This window comes from Stigmatopora nigra, chromosome 1 (genome assembly GCF_051989575.1).
Source record: "Stigmatopora nigra isolate UIUO_SnigA chromosome 1, RoL_Snig_1.1, whole genome shotgun sequence".
Lineage (NCBI taxonomy): Eukaryota > Metazoa > Chordata > Actinopteri > Syngnathiformes > Syngnathidae > Stigmatopora > Stigmatopora nigra.
Window position 1 is genome coordinate 12,110,568 of NC_135508.1, and position 16,946 is coordinate 12,127,513.

At 40.1% G+C, this 16,946-nt stretch overlaps 2 protein-coding genes across 3 annotated transcripts; one reads left to right on the forward strand and one right to left on the reverse strand.

The window, feature by feature from the left end:
- Positions 1–95: 95 nt before the first annotated feature.
- atp13a2 (ATPase cation transporting 13A2) lies at positions 96–13,240 on the forward strand. Of its 2 annotated transcripts, none has more exons than XM_077709509.1 (28): positions 96–339; positions 2,245–2,323; positions 2,500–2,667; positions 3,291–3,349; positions 3,467–3,533; positions 3,632–3,711; positions 3,835–3,982; positions 4,075–4,209; positions 4,436–4,502; positions 4,640–4,771; positions 4,949–5,110; positions 5,250–5,360; positions 5,477–5,523; positions 5,591–5,779; positions 6,189–6,395; positions 6,509–6,619; positions 7,013–7,169; positions 7,649–7,760; positions 8,183–8,307; positions 8,408–8,568; positions 8,771–8,863; positions 8,968–9,047; positions 9,562–9,714; positions 9,794–9,890; positions 9,963–10,186; positions 10,936–11,087; positions 11,255–11,427; positions 11,614–13,240. In XM_077709509.1, the coding sequence occupies exons 2-28, from the start codon at positions 2,321–2,323 to the stop codon at positions 11,776–11,778; spliced, it is 3,378 nt and encodes a 1,125-aa protein (XP_077565635.1). In that variant the 5' UTR covers positions 96–339; positions 2,245–2,320; the 3' UTR covers positions 11,779–13,240. The 2 variants fall into 2 exon arrangements, with proteins under 2 accessions (XP_077565635.1, XP_077565716.1); XM_077709590.1 differs by having other exon boundaries at positions 6,509–6,613.
- Positions 13,241–13,734: 494 nt separating this feature from the next.
- szrd1 (SUZ RNA binding domain containing 1) lies at positions 13,735–16,305 on the reverse strand. Its single transcript, XM_077709819.1, has 4 exons — positions 16,142–16,305; positions 15,110–15,159; positions 14,573–14,848; positions 13,735–14,434 (listed from the first exon to the last, which is right to left on the reverse strand). The coding sequence occupies exons 1-4, from the start codon at positions 16,187–16,189 to the stop codon at positions 14,323–14,325; spliced, it is 486 nt and encodes a 161-aa protein (XP_077565945.1). The 5' UTR covers positions 16,190–16,305; the 3' UTR covers positions 13,735–14,322.
- Positions 16,306–16,946: the final 641 nt, after the last annotated feature.

Below are 16,946 nucleotides of genomic sequence, written 5' to 3' on the forward strand. Positions count from 1 at the left end.
AAAACCATAGAAAGATGGAACAGTGCTGTATACTTAGAAACCTGCACAACTGGTTTTTCACAACCTAAAACAAACCTGCTAGCTTTCTGACCTTTGTACGCCTATTTGCGTGTTCATCGAGACCGACAAGGAATCAAGGAGCGCTTCCTTTTTTTAAATATAAATTTTTAAAGGTCCGTAGGAGAAGTCCGATTTGGGCTTCGTCGAATTCCGTAGACGCATGTTCGCTGATTACGTCTTATCTGTTCTGTTTTGGGCGGGTAACATGGCTTAAATAAAAGTGAAACGAGTCAGGACAGAGCTGGATATTGTCGGCAGGATACGCGGGGCACAGGACACGTAAGTACTTAAACAAAATGCACCACGCCTAATGATTACGGTTTCGACATTCGCTCATATGGAAAGCCGACACAGCAGCGAGATGCTAATGCTAGCGACTTTTTTTTAAATGGCAAAAACAGCCGCGACTTGTTTACATCTAACGTCATGCATCTGGAATATTAAGACACGTAATAATTGTGCGCTCCCCATTATGTGTCATGTGATTTGAGGGAAAGTATTCAATTTGATCACATAAGAGTTCTTGTCAGTCCAATTTTTATTGTTTGTTTATTGTTAAAAATCGATACAAAATGAATAATTTCTCTCGAGTGTATCGGATGGGTGTTTCTGTGCCCTAATAAGCATTATATCTGGATGTTAAAGTTTTTTTCTTATAATTTTTATCTTGTTGTTATTTTTGGCTGCAGATCAATTTAGCAATTTTATGTACAGTGATCAATAAAGTTGACAGCTATTCCAAAGTTAAGGCCTTTAACTCTTGATAGAGCAGGTGACTATTTTTCGACATTTAAGAAACTGACGTATTTAGTCATTGTTTTATATTGTTTTCATTATATATTATTTATAAATTAATGCAATATTATTAAAAAATAATGAAATTTAAATGAATAAAAAATAATTACACACTCGTTTTAGCCCCTAACAATATTCTAAAGTTGATTTTTTTCTTCTATATAAATCTATTGGCTCTCTATTAATTTAATGCATAATACTTTTAAAATAAGTGCAATTTGTTTTAAACAATTGAGCTGCAAATACAGTATCTACCTCCTCGGTCATCATAAAGCATATTTTATCTGAAAAAAGAAACACTGAATTAATTGAAATACTAAGTATTATTCTAAATCAACAATCAACAACCCATTTACAGTGATTTTCTTGCATATAATCAATCACCTTGTATATGCAATTTATCAAGTGATTTTGAATTTTTCCTATCAGTAAATTACTCACATGATGTTTACTGGACTATTTTATGGATGATACTCGTCATGATGTAACCTGCCTATTTTCCTAAATAGTTCGGAATTTGCAGTCAATGCATTTTAGTATGCAAAAAAAATCATAACATGGACTAATGATTCATTCACTGGCTGCCATTGCCGCCATAGACGTCCAATCCATTTGAAGCAGGCCTAGTAGTCCATTTTTTTACCAAGCAATCCAAATTATAAAACGACATGCAAAAGTTGGTGCCATGCCAGAGTGAAATTCTTTCCCAGAACTTTAAGGCTTTTCGGACTCGCTGTTCAGCACGAAACAAGCACATGATGGCATTGGTGAGTTTGAGAGCTTCCACATGTTATTGGGACAGTCATGTGTTGCAAATGATTGCCAAACTTTTTTTTTTCTGGCCCTGATAATTATTTGTATTTTTGTATAGTATCAAATTCATCAAATCCATAGAGGAAGTTTCTCAGTAGTGTTGTTTTTAGTTGCTCCATTTAGAAGGCCCATACTGAAATTAAATCCATTTTACTGCTTAACATTGACATAATATGGAAAGTTGACTTTTTAAGTGAGTAAAACTGCAAACAAGCAAGGGAAACAAGGAAAACCTGAAACCCAGATTGACATTAATCCTAAATAAATCGATTGTATCACTTCTGTCTCCAATGTGGTTGCAACAACACAACAGCACGTGAGTGTCTGAGTTTGTAGCGTCTCACTTCCTTCTTGTGGCTTGCCACCTGCTGATTAGACTTTTCAGAATCATTACAGTCAATTCTGTGTCAACATTGTGGTTTGGGTTGCTCAAATATCTGCCATGTTTTGGTTTAACATTAATAATCTACTTGCCATTGTGGCGATATGGCTTCTTGTTTGTTTTCCCTTTGTAGGCGTGTTTAGTGAACCATTTGATGAATATTTATTAATTATCTATTTAAATACCCCTCTTAGAAAGTGGAGTTGAGCTGTAAAGTGGACATTCTGCAGGTGGCCTGCATGACTCCCCTTGCTACTGCCTGACGAACACATGGTAAGGACCACTTTTCATGTCAGGAGAGGCAAACTACCATAATTTCCCATGTCTAATGCACATGATTTATTTTATTCTTTTGCTAAATAATGCTCAAGACTGTCTAAGGTGCCAGTATTGAGTAAAGTAATGCTTCCAGTGCTGATCTATATTCAACATGTTTTTTCCTCCATCAGGATGCTCAGGGCTACAAGTGGGTCAGATGGCGGGTGTGGCTGTGTCGCCTTATTGCCGTTCTGTCCGTCGGCCTTCTCTTGGTTTTGTTTCAGTGGCACCCTCGACTAGCTCTTTGGGCTCGCTGCTCCCGCTGTCCTCTGGCGCTCGCAGATTTTGTCCTGCTCAGAGTAAGAATGATAAAACTTCTTCATCTTGGATAGCTTCATCAAACCACAACACTGTATGAAAATTCATGCCTCGTTGGCTTCTGTCTCAGACACTAGGGATTGTCTGCAGTCCTAAAAAGTAATGTACTAAATGGGTTCTAAGAATCTTAAAGTGATTATTCTTCACATGAGAAGTTAATTATTGGTTTTGAAAATCCTATCTACAATTGTATTCATTGCGTACTGTATTTTCTGGACTATAAGTCGCACTTTTTTCATAGTTTTTCATTTTTTTTTAAGTAGTTATCTGAAAAACTGTTAGGTTGACAAGTCCTATTTAGCATGTTCTTCAATTTACTATTGCGACTTTAAAGTATGATGTTTATTCTTGGTTTTTGATCAAATAAAAAATAGTCTTCCAAAAATGCGCCTTATACTACAGTGCAACCTGTGTAAATCTAATTTTTCTTATTCATTGTGTATTAGTATTTGGCTAGTTAGTGCACTTTCTCTTCCGGAAAATGCATTAATTGTTTTTTTTTGTTTATGATCCGAAGTTGTCATTCCAACAGAAATAAATTGAGTCATACATACGGCCTTGCTCTTGGTGCATAATGCTAACATGACATACATTTTGTCTTAAGGATAATTTTGGCCAGAAGCATGTGGTGAAGGTGCTCACTAAGGAAATGGAGCAGGGCAGGTGAGCTTGAGAGCTTTGTCATAATAAATGTCCAATAATCACCATGTACAAGTCTGAAAAAAAATCTCAAAAATGATTGTTTCTTTTTAAAAAATGTTTTATTCTTCTCTTGAATAGTTTGGATTCACTGGGTGATGCAGAGGTTACCGAATGTAATGACACCATTCAGCTCAACCAGGAAAATGTAAATAACAAATTCAGTTTGTTAAAAAGAAATTGGGCGATGGGCTTATATTACAGCGTGGTCTATACATATATACTTTTTCTTTTCTTTTTCTAAAGAAAACACTGCTGCGCTACTACCTTTTTGAAGGCCTTCGATACATATGGCTGGACAAAAGGAATGCTTTTTGTCTTGTGAGGTAATGCATAAGGATTTACTGGGCTGAGCAGGCATAGTTTTGAACCAAAACATCATTTGATTAGTTTGATTGGTATTAAATATTAAATATGTTGTCACGATCATATTTTTGTTTTGACTGTAGTGTCTTCAATGGGGACTGGACCTGCAGGGACCTTCATGGCTTCAAAACTGGTTTGAGTTACCATGAGCAGAACTTTAGGAGACAAGTATATGGGCCCAACTTGATTGACGTGCCAGTGAAGTCTTATTTCACTCTATTGAGAGAAGAGGTATGATGGATATTAGACTTATTTTGTCATTTCTTTGGTATTTATCCTTTATTTTGTTCCAATATGCTAATTAAATTCCCTTTTTTTTCCAGGTCCTGAACCCCTTCTATGTGTTTCAGTTATTTAGCATGGGCCTGTGGTTGTTTGATGAGTACTACTCGTACTCCGCATGCATACTCATAATCTCCATGATCTCCATCATTGTCTCACTTTATGAGATCCGCAAGGTGAGAATTTTTTTTCTTATTTGACACTCATTTAGTGTGAGTGATAGTTTTGGAAAAAAAACAGGGGCTTAAATCACCAATTTCATCATGATAAGATTCATTTCTTTGAAGATTTGATGTTATGATAGACTGGTTGAATCCTCTAAATTATTATCGTTACTTTTTCTTTTTAACAAAAATGGTGATGACATGAATAATTAATACATGCACTTTATCCAATCCACAGCAAAGACTCACTCTTCACAACATGGCTCGCTTGGTCACCAATGTCACGGTGATACGGAAGTCAGGAGGTATTTTTATTTTCCTTACATATTCTTCCATGTTGGTGTAATGTAGTCCTAATGGAATTTTTCTGGTCATGAAGTACAAATGCTTGTAAATTCCTTTGACCTGTATGCTATTTTTCATTTCAATTATCCCATTTCAGAGTTGGAAAATGTTAGTTCGACAGAGCTGGTGCCTGGTGACTGTTTATGCTTACCAAAGGATGGTCTGCCAATGCCTTGCGATGCCGCCCTGCTGGCAGGAGAGTGTCTAATCGACGAGGGCATGTTGACAGGTTAGTAGACCGAGCCAACTTGAGCTAAAAAAATTACTAATTTTTTTTGCCTGGTATTCAAAATATGAGATTAACAATGAAAACACTTCTTTTATTTCTTTAAATGCTTGGAGCGTTTTGTCTGTCAACAAATAGTGTTCATGTTAATGCAAGACATTAAGTATTAACTGTGTCCAGGTGAGAGCGTCCCAGTGCTGAAAACTCCTGTGATGGATTCAGAGAAAAAATATAGCTCCGAAGCTGAGCGCAAACATTCCCTGTTTTGCGGAACGCGGCTCATCCGGGCCAAAGAAGGGCGTCCCGGAGATGCCGGCGCTTTCGCTGTTGTCACAGGCACAGGTGAGTAGAAATTGGGTCTCCCTTGAGTAAGGCAAAGTCTTTGTGGCATTACTGACAGGCTTAATTGAAGTAGAGTGAAATGTCTGTTCTTATTTTTCGGTGTGTGCAAAAAGATTCGATTTATTTGTGTTTTTTGCAGGTTTCTTTACTGCCAAAGGGACCTTGGTGAGCTCCATTTTGTACCCTCAGCCCACTGATTTTCGCTTCTACCGAGATTCTGCAAAGTTCCTGCTCATCATGGGTTCTTTGTGTAAGTGCTTTAACAACACTTTGGAGTGTTTATATAGAATATAAATTTTGCCTGTATAATGCATGCCATTTTGTAAAAGTAATTCAGATTTCAAGACATTTTTCTTCTTCCTTCAGCTTTTATTGGGACCATCTACAGCTTTATTATCCTCTCAGGATACAGTGTAAGTGTTCACTTAATTAAAGAAGTATGGACTCCTTTGTTCATTTCTTCTGTATGTGTGTACATAGATGAGCCCAATTGAGGTGGTGATTCGGGTTCTGGATATTGTCACCATTGTGGTGCCACCGGCTCTCCCTGCCGCTATCACAGTGGGCACCCTCTACGCCCAGCATAGGCTGAAGAAAAACGGCATCTTCTGTATCAGTCCGCCTCGCATCAATGTGTCTGGCAAGGTGTCCATGTTCTGTTTTGACAAGGTGAGAACTACATGTGCGTTTCATTTCGCCCATCAACAAGACACCTTTTCACCAATCGCAAAGGAAAATAAGTTAATTTTCAGCCAGATGCTCCATATTTTACCAGATACCTCATTGGTTAAATTTTCTGTGGTCTATCGGTTGGAACAAATACCAGGTGTAGAGAGACCCTTACTGTAGTTCTTCTGATAGTCACTGACCTTAGTCGAGGGGTCTCAAACCGATTCTGCAAAGGGTCGCAGAGGGTCTTTGTCTTTGTAAGAAGTACCGAGACTTGTTCGGTTTGAATAAAAAAACCCGCTGTATCCCTCTGAGGACCGCTTTCAGACTGCTTTAGTCTCTGTAATATTTACTTGAATTACTGAACCTAGCCCTACAAATGTTACCATTACCACTTTTTCCTCTCCAGACAGGGACTTTGACGGAGGACGGGCTTGACATGTGGGGAGTGATAGAGGGGCGATACGACGGTTTTTCGGAGGTGGTCGCTGACCCAAGACTCCTCCCGCAGGGGCCCTTGCTCTCCTGCCTGGCCTGCTGCCACACTCTGGCCCTGCTGCAAGGGCAGCCCGTTGGTGATCCTTTGGAGCTAAAAATGTTTCAATCCACCGATTGGGTACATGGCAAAAAAGCTCATTTTATTCATGTGACATTAAAGACACACTTACAATTACAAGTCTAATTGCTAAGACTCCAAAGAGAAATTCTCTCTGCTTGACTCGATTCCAGACCCTTCAGGAACCAGGAGAGGACGAAGGGGTGCTGAATGCCGAATTTGGTGGGCACCGAGTATTAGCCGTAACAAGGCCTCCTCCGAAGCTGCTCCCTTTTCATGCAAGTGTTAGTGTCCTTGCCATCACTGTCATCAATCCATAATTATTATTTTATCAGAACATTTGCTTCATCGTTTTATTTGAAGAGTCAAATTTGTATAAAAAATAAAAGCATAAGAATGTAGAAGTCTTTATTTTCTTTCCCTTTGCTTTTAAGCTATCATAATTTTACAATTGATTTATCAAGAGCTATCTTTATGACTGTGTTTTTTTTGGTTCTTTAGCAAAATATTTGGGATTTACAATAATCCAGTGAAATGTTGCTCACAAACAAATAACCCACATTGAAAATATAAAATATTTGGCAGTGATAATGGCAACAGCTGTTTTTAAAGTGTCATTTTATTTGAAAGATTCCCTTTGGGCCTTCATCCAAACTTTACTTTTCTTATGGTTACAGTCTGCAAGTGAGTCTGTCGCAATTGTGCAGCGGTTTCCCTTCTCTTCGACCCTGCAGAGGATGAGTGTGGTAACGGTGGCTTCCGGGGGGCGCTCTGCTCTCGCTTTCATCAAAGGTTCTCCGGAGATGGTGGCGAGCCTCTGCCGACAAGACACTGGTGAGCTCATCTCATTTTCTCAACTGCTCTATCCTCACTAGGATCGCAGGGGGTGCTGGAGCCTATCCCAGCTGACTTCGGGCCAGAGAGCGGGGACACCCTGGAGCCAATCGCAGGACGCAAGGAGACAAATGACCATTCACGCTCACACTCATACCTAGGGGCAATTTAGAGTGTCCAATCAGCCTACCATGTATGTCTTTGGAATGTGGGAGGAAACCGGAGTACCTGGGGAAAACCCACATAGGCCCAGGGAGAACATGCAAACTCCACACAGGTGGACTGACCTGGATTTGAACCCATGTCCCCCACTGTGAGGCCGACACGCTAACCATTTAGCCGTCAGGCCGCCCAACACTGGTAATATGCTGAGATTTTTCTTCAAATTTGGAGAGCTTTTCGTCTTCTGTGCCCCCAAATATAATATTTTTTATATTAATAAAAAGTTTGATTTAAATAGTGCAATTTTATGATTTCAGTGCCGCCACAGTTCTCAAAGAAACTCGCCAGCTTTTCCAGTGAAGGTCTCCGAGTTCTTGCTTTTGGTTATAAACCAATGGACACGAGTAAGGATTTGAGTGCAACTGAACGGTGAGATTCTTGGCTTTCAGTCATTTAATGGGTAAAAATTGATTTGTGGCTATTTGGGTTAGAACTTTTGAACTTTTTTACCAAATCAAAGTGCTGCATTGAGGACCCTTTTGGGAAAATTAAGAAAGCCAAACTCCTTTTTTGACACTTAAAAAAGTTTTCCTGAAACAAAAAAGTATTTAATACACATACCTGATTATATAAAATTTGAAACTATGCAAAGTTATCACAAGGCCCATACAACTCAATTTCACTGTAAATGGATCAATAATAAGTTGTACTGCCATAATAATCTACTGTGGTACCTCTACTTACGAAATTATGTCCCACTACTTTAATTGTTTGAGAGTAGAGCAGCATTTTACATTGAATTATCATTTGTCTTGCTCAATTATAACCCTAGCTTTTATATTTTTGCACAGAGGGGAGGTAGAAAAAGACATGCAGTTTTTGGGCTTGCTGATGCTGAAGAACCTGGTAAAGCCAGAGAGCCCCAAAGTCATCAGCACATTGAGGCAGGCCAGGATTCGAACTGTCATGGTCACAGGTGGGTTGCACTTGTTAACAATGTAGCCCTCGACTTTGCTGACCAGTCAGCTTTAGCTATATTACATTATTTGTGAGTGTTTTTTTTTTCGTCTTTACAGGTGACAACATTCTAACAGCAGTCAACGTCGCCCAAAGCTGTGGCATGGTAAGGTCTGACGAGCGGGTCATCTTTGTCGAGGCCACTGCTCGCTCGGCCCAAAGCGAACCCAGCCTGAGATTCACGCTGGAAGATCAAGAGGGCGCATTAATTGCAACCCAGGTCAGTTGACCTCAAATGTTCTTCTAGAGTACCTTATCATGGTAATTGATTACAGTATTCAATAGCTGATGAGCAAACAGTCGTTTTTGGGCTATGTGTACTATTATTTCATTTTTAAAAATTTATTCGTCATTTTGCCTAAAAAAAGATAGCAATTTAATTAATCCAGTGCTATAAAACATGCTGTTTTGCCTTATTTCAGGGTCTCTATCAGGCAGATTATGACTCTCACTTGGCTATTAATGGGAGTTCCTTTGCTGCTCTCTGTGACCACTTTCCTGAGCATCTACCAAAGGTAATGGTGATTTCTCTTCTCTACATTTTAAACCTCGAAATCTACAAATATAATGTTTGTGCAGAATTTTTGAACATGTCACTTCATTCATGTTTATCGTACAGGTTTTAATGCGAACGACCGTCTTTGCACGCATGGCACCTGAACAAAAAACACAACTAGTAAAAGAACTCCAGAACCTGAAGTAAGTACTCAAACAGGAATGAATTCCAAAAATGATATGGACATGATCAATGTCTGTACTATAGGTAAAAAGTGTAGTATTTGGGGTATGTTTGTATAGTCACTACTTCATTTTAATACTTTTTTTAACAAAAATGTTTTCTTTTTCTAACTCGTCTTTAATCAAAAAAATCCCATGCATGCGATGGTGTTATTTGTTTATTTGTTTTATTTATGATGATGAAACAAGATCACTGACTGCTAAACCTTCTACTTTAAATGCAGAGCATTTCTATCAACAACAATGACAGCCATAGAGTTACCAATTTGAGTTATTTATAGACTATAAATATGTATCATTTGGTGATTTATTGAAACCCGCGTTTCTTGCTTGCACGTGTATTTTTGGTCAAATTAATGATGGAGGCGATAGAAACAGTTGGCAAATAATGACATCATTGACAATCACTTTGTCATATTAGCCAAAGTGAGCTGGAATGGGGTCCTTATCTTTAAATCCTCATTTTATTTCTTAGTTACAGAGTAGGCATGTGTGGAGACGGCGCCAACGACTGCGGCGCCTTGAGAGCCGCGGATGCTGGTGTGTCCCTGTCGGAGGCCGAAGCCTCCATCGCTTCTCCTTTCACGTCCAAGACTGAAAACATCAGCTGTGTACCACTACTCATAAGGTGAAGAGTGGGGTGTAGCGGTTGAAGACGTCAGAACATTTAATACAATAATCAAAGCCATCCATTCTTGTCCTTGCAGAGAAGGTCGATGCGCACTGGTCACCGCCTTCAGCCTCTTCAGATACATGGCTTTGTACAGCATAATTCAGTTCTGCTCTGTGCTCATCCTATACACAGTGAGTTCAGAATGGAAAAAGCCAAAAAGGCACAGAGAAAAGTCAATGTTGACGTGCTAAAAACCTGTCCAGGTGAGCACCAATCTGGCTGACCTGCAGTTCCTGTTCATTGACATCGGGCTGGTGACATTGCTAGCTATCGTGATGGGCAAAGGCGGTCCCAGTGAGGAACTGAGCGCCAACCGGCCTCCAGCCAATCTGCTGACCTTGTCCGTCTTAGGCAGCCTCTTCGTTCACATCTCCTTGATTATCGCGGGACAGTTGGCTGCGCTCTTCATTACGACTTCACAGGATTGGTCAGTACAAAGACAAGTTTAACTACCGTTTGAGTCGTTGTAGAACAAGTGTGTCAAACTCGGGTTGGTTCGCGGGCCGCAATAACGTCAATTCGATTTCATGTGGACTGGATCATTTTAGATATAATATTTAGACTTTAAAAAAAAAATGGATTAAAAGAACTGGATCAAAAGCCCCAAATATTCAGTTCTTTTTTTTTATAGATCCAAAACAATGTTTGAGCTTTTCTTTTTAATTAGGGAAAGCGTCTTTTAATCATTTGTTTTTTTATTTCAAGCGGAAACCAAATCTTTTTTAATTATGTTCCATGTTAAAGTGGAAAACATCCAATATTTTTAAACACTTATTTTTAGATTTTACAAAATACTTTTTGAATTAAAAACAAAAGAAAAAAATTGATTAAAAAAATATTTTAAAAAGGGAATATCAGGAGACATAATATACATCTATAATCTTCATTTGAATTTGACCCTAAAACAGAAAGTCGGCACTGATTTACTTTCTCCAGCCGTACAAAATGATGCGATGGGCCAGAGTTGGCCCCCGGGCCGCCACTTTGACACACGTGTTGTAGACAGTTTGTTTGCTGCCTCCTTTTGTCATTGAGAATCATTTTTTGTATAGTCATAACTGCTGATTTATAAGCTTACCATGTTCCCCAGCCTACCTTTTTAGCCTTTTTTTGTTTTGGCCAAAAATGTTTAATTTCCTGAATCTGTAATTAAATATGCTATGCTTTGGCTTTCAGGTATATTCCCCTCAATTCCACAGTGTTTGGGACTCAGAACCTACCCAACATGGAGAACACTAGTGTCTTTTCTTTGTCCGGATTCCAATACATATTCATGACAGTGGTGGTCACCAAGGCTCACCCCCACAAGAAACCTCTCTATCACAACGGTAAGAGACAGTTTCCTCCTAAACAACACTTATCTACTGTTGTAATATTGGCAATATTGCAAAGGTGACATTTTTAATATGTATAGTGAAACTGCCCGTGCACAAAGGAAATATTTAGTTCATTTTTGGTAGGTGTTTTGATACAATTTTATCTTTTATCTTTGCAGTGATCTTCCTGTGTTTACTCCTTATCCTTTTTGCTGTGATGACATGTCTGGCATTGTATCCTGGTTCTTTTCTCATGGAGATAATGCAGCTCTACGACTTACCTGACTTCAATTTCAAGTTGCTTATCGTCGCTTTGGCTGCCCTAAATTTCCTCGTTAGCTTTATTGTGGAGGTGAGTGACAAACAGTAACATGCCATCATGCAGAATCTGCACTGCTTGGTGCCTGTAGTCAGCTGGGGTAGTCTCCAGTACCCCTGCCAGCATTGGGAGGATATTTGCTATGGATAATGAATGAATAAGCATGTATATTTGTACGTGTACATTATACTATGTATAGATGTTATATTTTGTCTACAGATGCTGGTCGATGTGGGTGGTCTGAACTATCTTTGCTGCTTCTGCCCAAAGCGTTTGTCCAAGAAAAAGTTCAAACAGCTCAACTCCGTCCTATGTGACCGATCATGGCCGCCCCTCAACCAAACACTGTACCCTTTGGGGCACACGGTCAATGGCATAACCTAGTCTGAAAAAAATTGGAAGTCATTTTCACTAAAACATTATCACACTGGAGATGAAAAAATGTACTAATTTCAAACTTTTACCTTTCATATGAAGCTATTTTGTACATCCAAATCAGAGCAATGTTGTTGAACTTTTAAATATTTGTTTAACTCCTACCTTATAAAGGGACCAAAAGTAATTGGACAAATAATTCAGGCCTAAAATAAATGTTTGGCTTTTAATACTAAATTGAAATTAGTCAATTACAGTGTTTCCTCGCTACTTCGCGCTTCAGCTACCGCAGACTCAGCGCTTCGCGGATTTTTTTCAGGATTTTTTTTTTTAAAGATATTAAATTAAAATTATAAATTACATCATTTTACAAGATGTGTAAACAAAATATATATGTATACTTATATATATAAGTATATATACTTATATATATAAGTATATATATATACTTATATATATGTATATATATATACTTATATATGGATGTATATAAATATTTATATATATATTTGTGGCATAGAGGTTTGGTCACCTGACTCCCATTTTCCCTTAGTTATTTCTATGTATTTGTAGTCATGACAAAGGAGAGTGTAGCCAAGTTGTGGCGCAGTGGTTAACTCACCTGTCTCTTGTCCGGGTGGCCTGGGTTCAAATCCCGGTTGGGACACATTTTCACTTAGTTGTTTCTGTGTACTTCTTGTCAAGACACTCAAATAATTACAAAGGAACGTGTAGTCACTTTGTGGTGCAGGGGTTTGTTCACTGGACTCCCGCCTGGGAGACATGGGTTCAAGTCCCGGTTCGGACACATTTTCACTTAATTGTTTGTGTACTTGGTTTCAAGACACTCAAATGATTACTAAGGAAAGTGTAGTCACTTGGTGGCGCAGAGGTTAGTGCACTGGACTCCCGTCTGGGAGACCTGGGTTCGCTTCCCGCTGTCGCCATTTGGCTGATCACTACACCATGTAGTCTGGAAAATGGTACAAGAAGAAGAAAAAAAAGAAAACTCTTTTTAATTTATATTAAACACTTAGTCATATTTTTCAGTAAAACAATTTATTAAGACAGTTGGAGGGGCCACTTCATGTCATGGAGGGGCCACTTCATGTCGCGTTCTCGAGTCGGCCTTCGGCCGACTCTCGACCGCTTGCTTGGTCAGTCGACCGCCGACACAGGGAAGCGAACTCACGTTCTCTCCGTGCAAAGGCGAGTGTTCAACCCACTACACCAACTCGTGTAATAATATTGGGAAAATCTTTGCAGGTGCTTGGATTTGAACACAAGACCAAAGAAGCAGGAAACTGATGACTTATCCACTGGGCCACCACTCTTCAATATTAGTGGCAAAGAAGTTATAAACTTTAATGTAGATACAAAATCTGTTGGTTTTATGATATTTTTGCAGATATTCAGGAATCAAGCTTTTTTTTTTTTTTGCAAATCAGTTTATTAAATCTATTTATTTACAGGCAGTTTGTATTGCCAGTTCTCTGCCGCACTATAGCGAGGCATACCATTGGCTATTTTTTACTCTTATTCTCCATTGACTTGCACCACCAGGAAGTAAAGAAGCGACGCAGGCGGAATTGGACCTTTCCACCGATGGCTTGTACCACAAAATATGGCTTTCTTAGTCTTTGTGAACAAAAATCGAAACGCGTGGGAGGGGCAGGAAACGTCAACATTATAAAAAATCCAACTGCAGAATAATCTCATACTCATTTACAGCAGTGACCATTTTAACCACCCACAAAAACATTTCAAACAAAGAGCCATCACATTGGCACAGGTTTTTTTTTCTTTAAAAAAATGTTTTATATTAATGGATTCATACCGAGTCCGGTTCAAGGTATTTCTCCCGCATTTGTACTGGAGAAGGCATGGTCTAGCCTTCAAGGAGCAAAAGCAAAATTAAGATAACCTGATTTCCATTTTTGTTCGTAGTTTGAAATACTGCTGACATTGCTTCCATTTTGTATATTTAAAAGGCAGAAAAGCTACTTAAAAAAGGACTGTCAAATCCACTTGAAGGACGTGCTAGTTCGAGGAGCAAGGCTGGCAAAAAAAAAACTAAACAAAATGGCAAGGTGCTCGTATGGGGCACGCTGCTAAAGCTACATTGCGACACCGCCAGATGCTTCCCGAAAAACAATGGCTACATTTCATATGTTGTTTGTAAGTAAGCCCTCTAAACTCAGGATTTAGGTGAAAATGACCAAGCCAAGAATCCTTAAGAATACTCCAAAAGAAGGGGGAAAATGAAAAAGAAAAAAGCCAACGTGAATGATTAAAAAGCACATCTATAAAGTGACGTCTTGACTATTATTGCTGGCGGATGGGCCTCACTCCGCCTCTTTGGTAGTCCATGCTTGGAGACGTGGAGTGAGGTGTTCCTTTTTAAAGGGATCGTCACAGTGAGTCCAGGCGTTCGCGTTCATAGTCACAGTGCCAAAACAGAATTCGGGAGGGAGGGAGGGCCGAGCGGGGAGAAAGTTAGGAGCCAAATAGTGTAGTCTTCTCCCTCCCAAACAAACCCCGAGTAGCTCCAATTTATCTGTGCTGTCGGAACCCTTGGGTGCCGTCTGGGCTGATTGGCGCTCGGACCGTGTGATTGGTGGATCTGCTGTCCTCCGAAGGCAACGTAGAGTTGGCGCGAGTCGCTCTGGAGGAAAATGGCGACAAGATGTTGACAATGCAAGACTATAACAAAAAGACCCAGATTAGAAATTCACGTGTGCCAATAACCGCACTGTTTTTGTCTAAACATGTATTGTATAGTTTGTTTTCAATGGATACTTACCTGTCAGCGCTGTTCTTTTCCTGGCCCGAGTCCTCCGGGCAGGCACTGCCCAAAATTCTCTTGCGAGCCTCGGCGTACTCCGCCTCGCGCTGCGCCAGGGATTTGACCTGCAGCGTGGGCCTGTTTTGGTTCAGAGCCGAACCAAGTAGGCCATTATTGGCGGGCCGCTTCAAGATGCGAATCTGAGGCGGAGGCGCCGCCGGTAGGGAATCGTCCTGGATGACCATGGCCATCCTCAGCGGCGAGCGGGAGGAACAATGGTGGTTACTTGACTCTCTGGAAACGAAAAGGTTGGTGAGGGACGTAGTCTTGACGGCAAATGACAACAAAGCCGTAACCAGAAATGAACTGATTATAAACAAACAGCACAGTAACTATCGCGTAATCCCACTCCAATCACTCAATTTTATCGATATATAGAAGAAACTTGAGTAAGATTTTAATGGAAGGGGACAACTCTTGACCCCTGACAACAAAGATTTGTGTGAAATTACAGTCGTGTTACTTCAGGACATCTCAATTAAAAAAAATCCTTACTTTTCTTTCGGGCTAATCCTTAACTTGTCCTCTAACCTCTTTTCCATTTCCTGTGGAACGAAAATGCAAACATGAATTATTGTAAATTAAATTGATAGCAGTGAAGAAATAAAGTAACTGTGTGGAAGGTAATGGGCAAGTGAGGAGGAAAGCAGGGTTGAGTTACAACCTATTTATAATTTGGCTACGCAGGGGGCAGCTGTCAAGTCACAAATTCTAAGATAGAAGACTTTATTCACCAAAATATGACAACAATCGGGGACGGGGAAAAGTTATGTTGTTTTTGGATACAAATTGAGTTAGGTAGTTTAAAATCATGACGAAATACTTCCGGTTAGGCGCGCCACCTGGCGCCGCGACAGTGACGTCATTGGTCGGCGCTAAGCTAACTTGGGTTGCAAACTTGATCGCTAGGGACCGTCGTTAAATGGCTGCCTTGGCCGCGTCACAAACGGAGCTCGCCAAGGGAAGGCGCTGTTAGGCTAGAGCTATTTTAAAACCAACTCGAAAATCCAACACGGCAACTTTGTCAAAAGTTGGAACCGGACTAAATAAAACGGAGCTAAACGACCGACAACGCGTTTAGGCGTCATCTTAAGTGTTATGAAGCTTTGGTTCTAAGATAATAAATGAAATATGGAAGCAGAATTCGAGACGCGGTCGCCGTCAGAGAAGGCGCTTCGGTAAAAGGTGAGCCGGCGTCCGCGTTCTATTTTCTGTGGCAGTCGTAGTAGCGTTAGCATTAGCATGGTCCAAAACGGAAACTCGTGTCAACGAGAAGGGCTCGCGACACACGCGCGCGGCGTGGGGCTGAGTTTTTGTTCAAATGGATCGCCCTCGAGTTGGTTCGCCTTCGGCCGGGCTACGTTGCCATCCGCTCGGCGTTAGCTGGCTAACTTTGTCCGTGCTAACGCGCTAGCTCCAGCCGCATTGTTGGCCCGCGGGACCGGCCGCGCACATCGAGCGAGTCTCGAAAGCCATTCTAATAACGGTGTCTGGAATCAATGTCGGGGTGATCCCGTGTCGCTTTACCCCGTTATCGGCCGCTTCTTCCCAACTTTCCACCACCTCCTCATCCATGTTTCATGTTGCTGGAGACACGCTGCTCGGCGGCTGCGGCACAGCCGGGTCCGCCTCTCTGCCAACAGGCACGTCACTGTGACGGCGTCCCCCACCCGGCCGACCGGCCGGCCCTCAGAGATTTTCTTCATCAATAAATTAGGTTTAAGAAAAAGTCTCCATTAATATAATTTATCGTTTTGCCCCTGTGAGATTCATTTTCTTAGGTCAAGTTCCGTGTCAGCAGTGACTTTTGTAACTCCTATCCAAAAAATGTTATCCATTGGTTTTGGAGTTGTATATAACTACTCAAATGTCATAGGATTAAATTAAGTTTACTTGGGGGAAAATATATTTTGGTTTTTGGAATCGGGACAAGCCACTTGTAAAAGTTTTTTTTTTTTTTAAATCAACCTTATTGTTTTTCTTGGAATGTATTGTATTCACAAATGTACATTTGCTATGTTTTGTTTTTTATGATAAAAGATGTCAAAATGTTGAAATTGTTTTCCCATTTCCTTCATCCAGATGTGGCCTTTTTTTCCACAGGATGCAAACAAACGGGATTCTTAAAATTGTATCTATTATTTTAAGTATTATAACAGTGAATCGTGACCACCCATTCCCAACTTTCCCAGTATAAAGGGATTTGTTCTCTATAACTGTAAATATCAGATAACTCATGTTTATTTATGTAAAATAAACCCTGACATTCTACACGATTTCCTACATTTATTTCAACAAAGTCAGGTTGAAAGCCTTTATTGTCATTATACAA

Coding starts and splice junctions, on each gene's coding strand:
- atp13a2 (XM_077709509.1), top strand. Junction 5,780..6,188: donor CCATGTTCTGTTTTGACAAG/GTGAGAACTACA, acceptor TTTCCTCTCCAG/ACAGGGACTTTGACGGAGGA. Junction 10,187..10,935: donor ATTACGACTTCACAGGATTG/GTCAGTACAAAG, acceptor TTTGGCTTTCAG/GTATATTCCCCTCAATTCCA.
- szrd1 (XM_077709819.1), bottom strand. CDS start 16,189: ATGGATGAGGAGGTGGTGGAAAGTTGGGAAGAAGCGGCCGATAACGGG. Junction 15,160..16,141: donor AAGAAGCGGCCGATAACGGG/GTAAAGCGACAC, acceptor TTCGTTCCACAG/GAAATGGAAAAGAGGTTAGA. Junction 14,849..15,109: donor AGGATTAGCCCGAAAGAAAA/GTAAGGATTTTT, acceptor TTTCGTTTCCAG/AGAGTCAAGTAACCACCATT.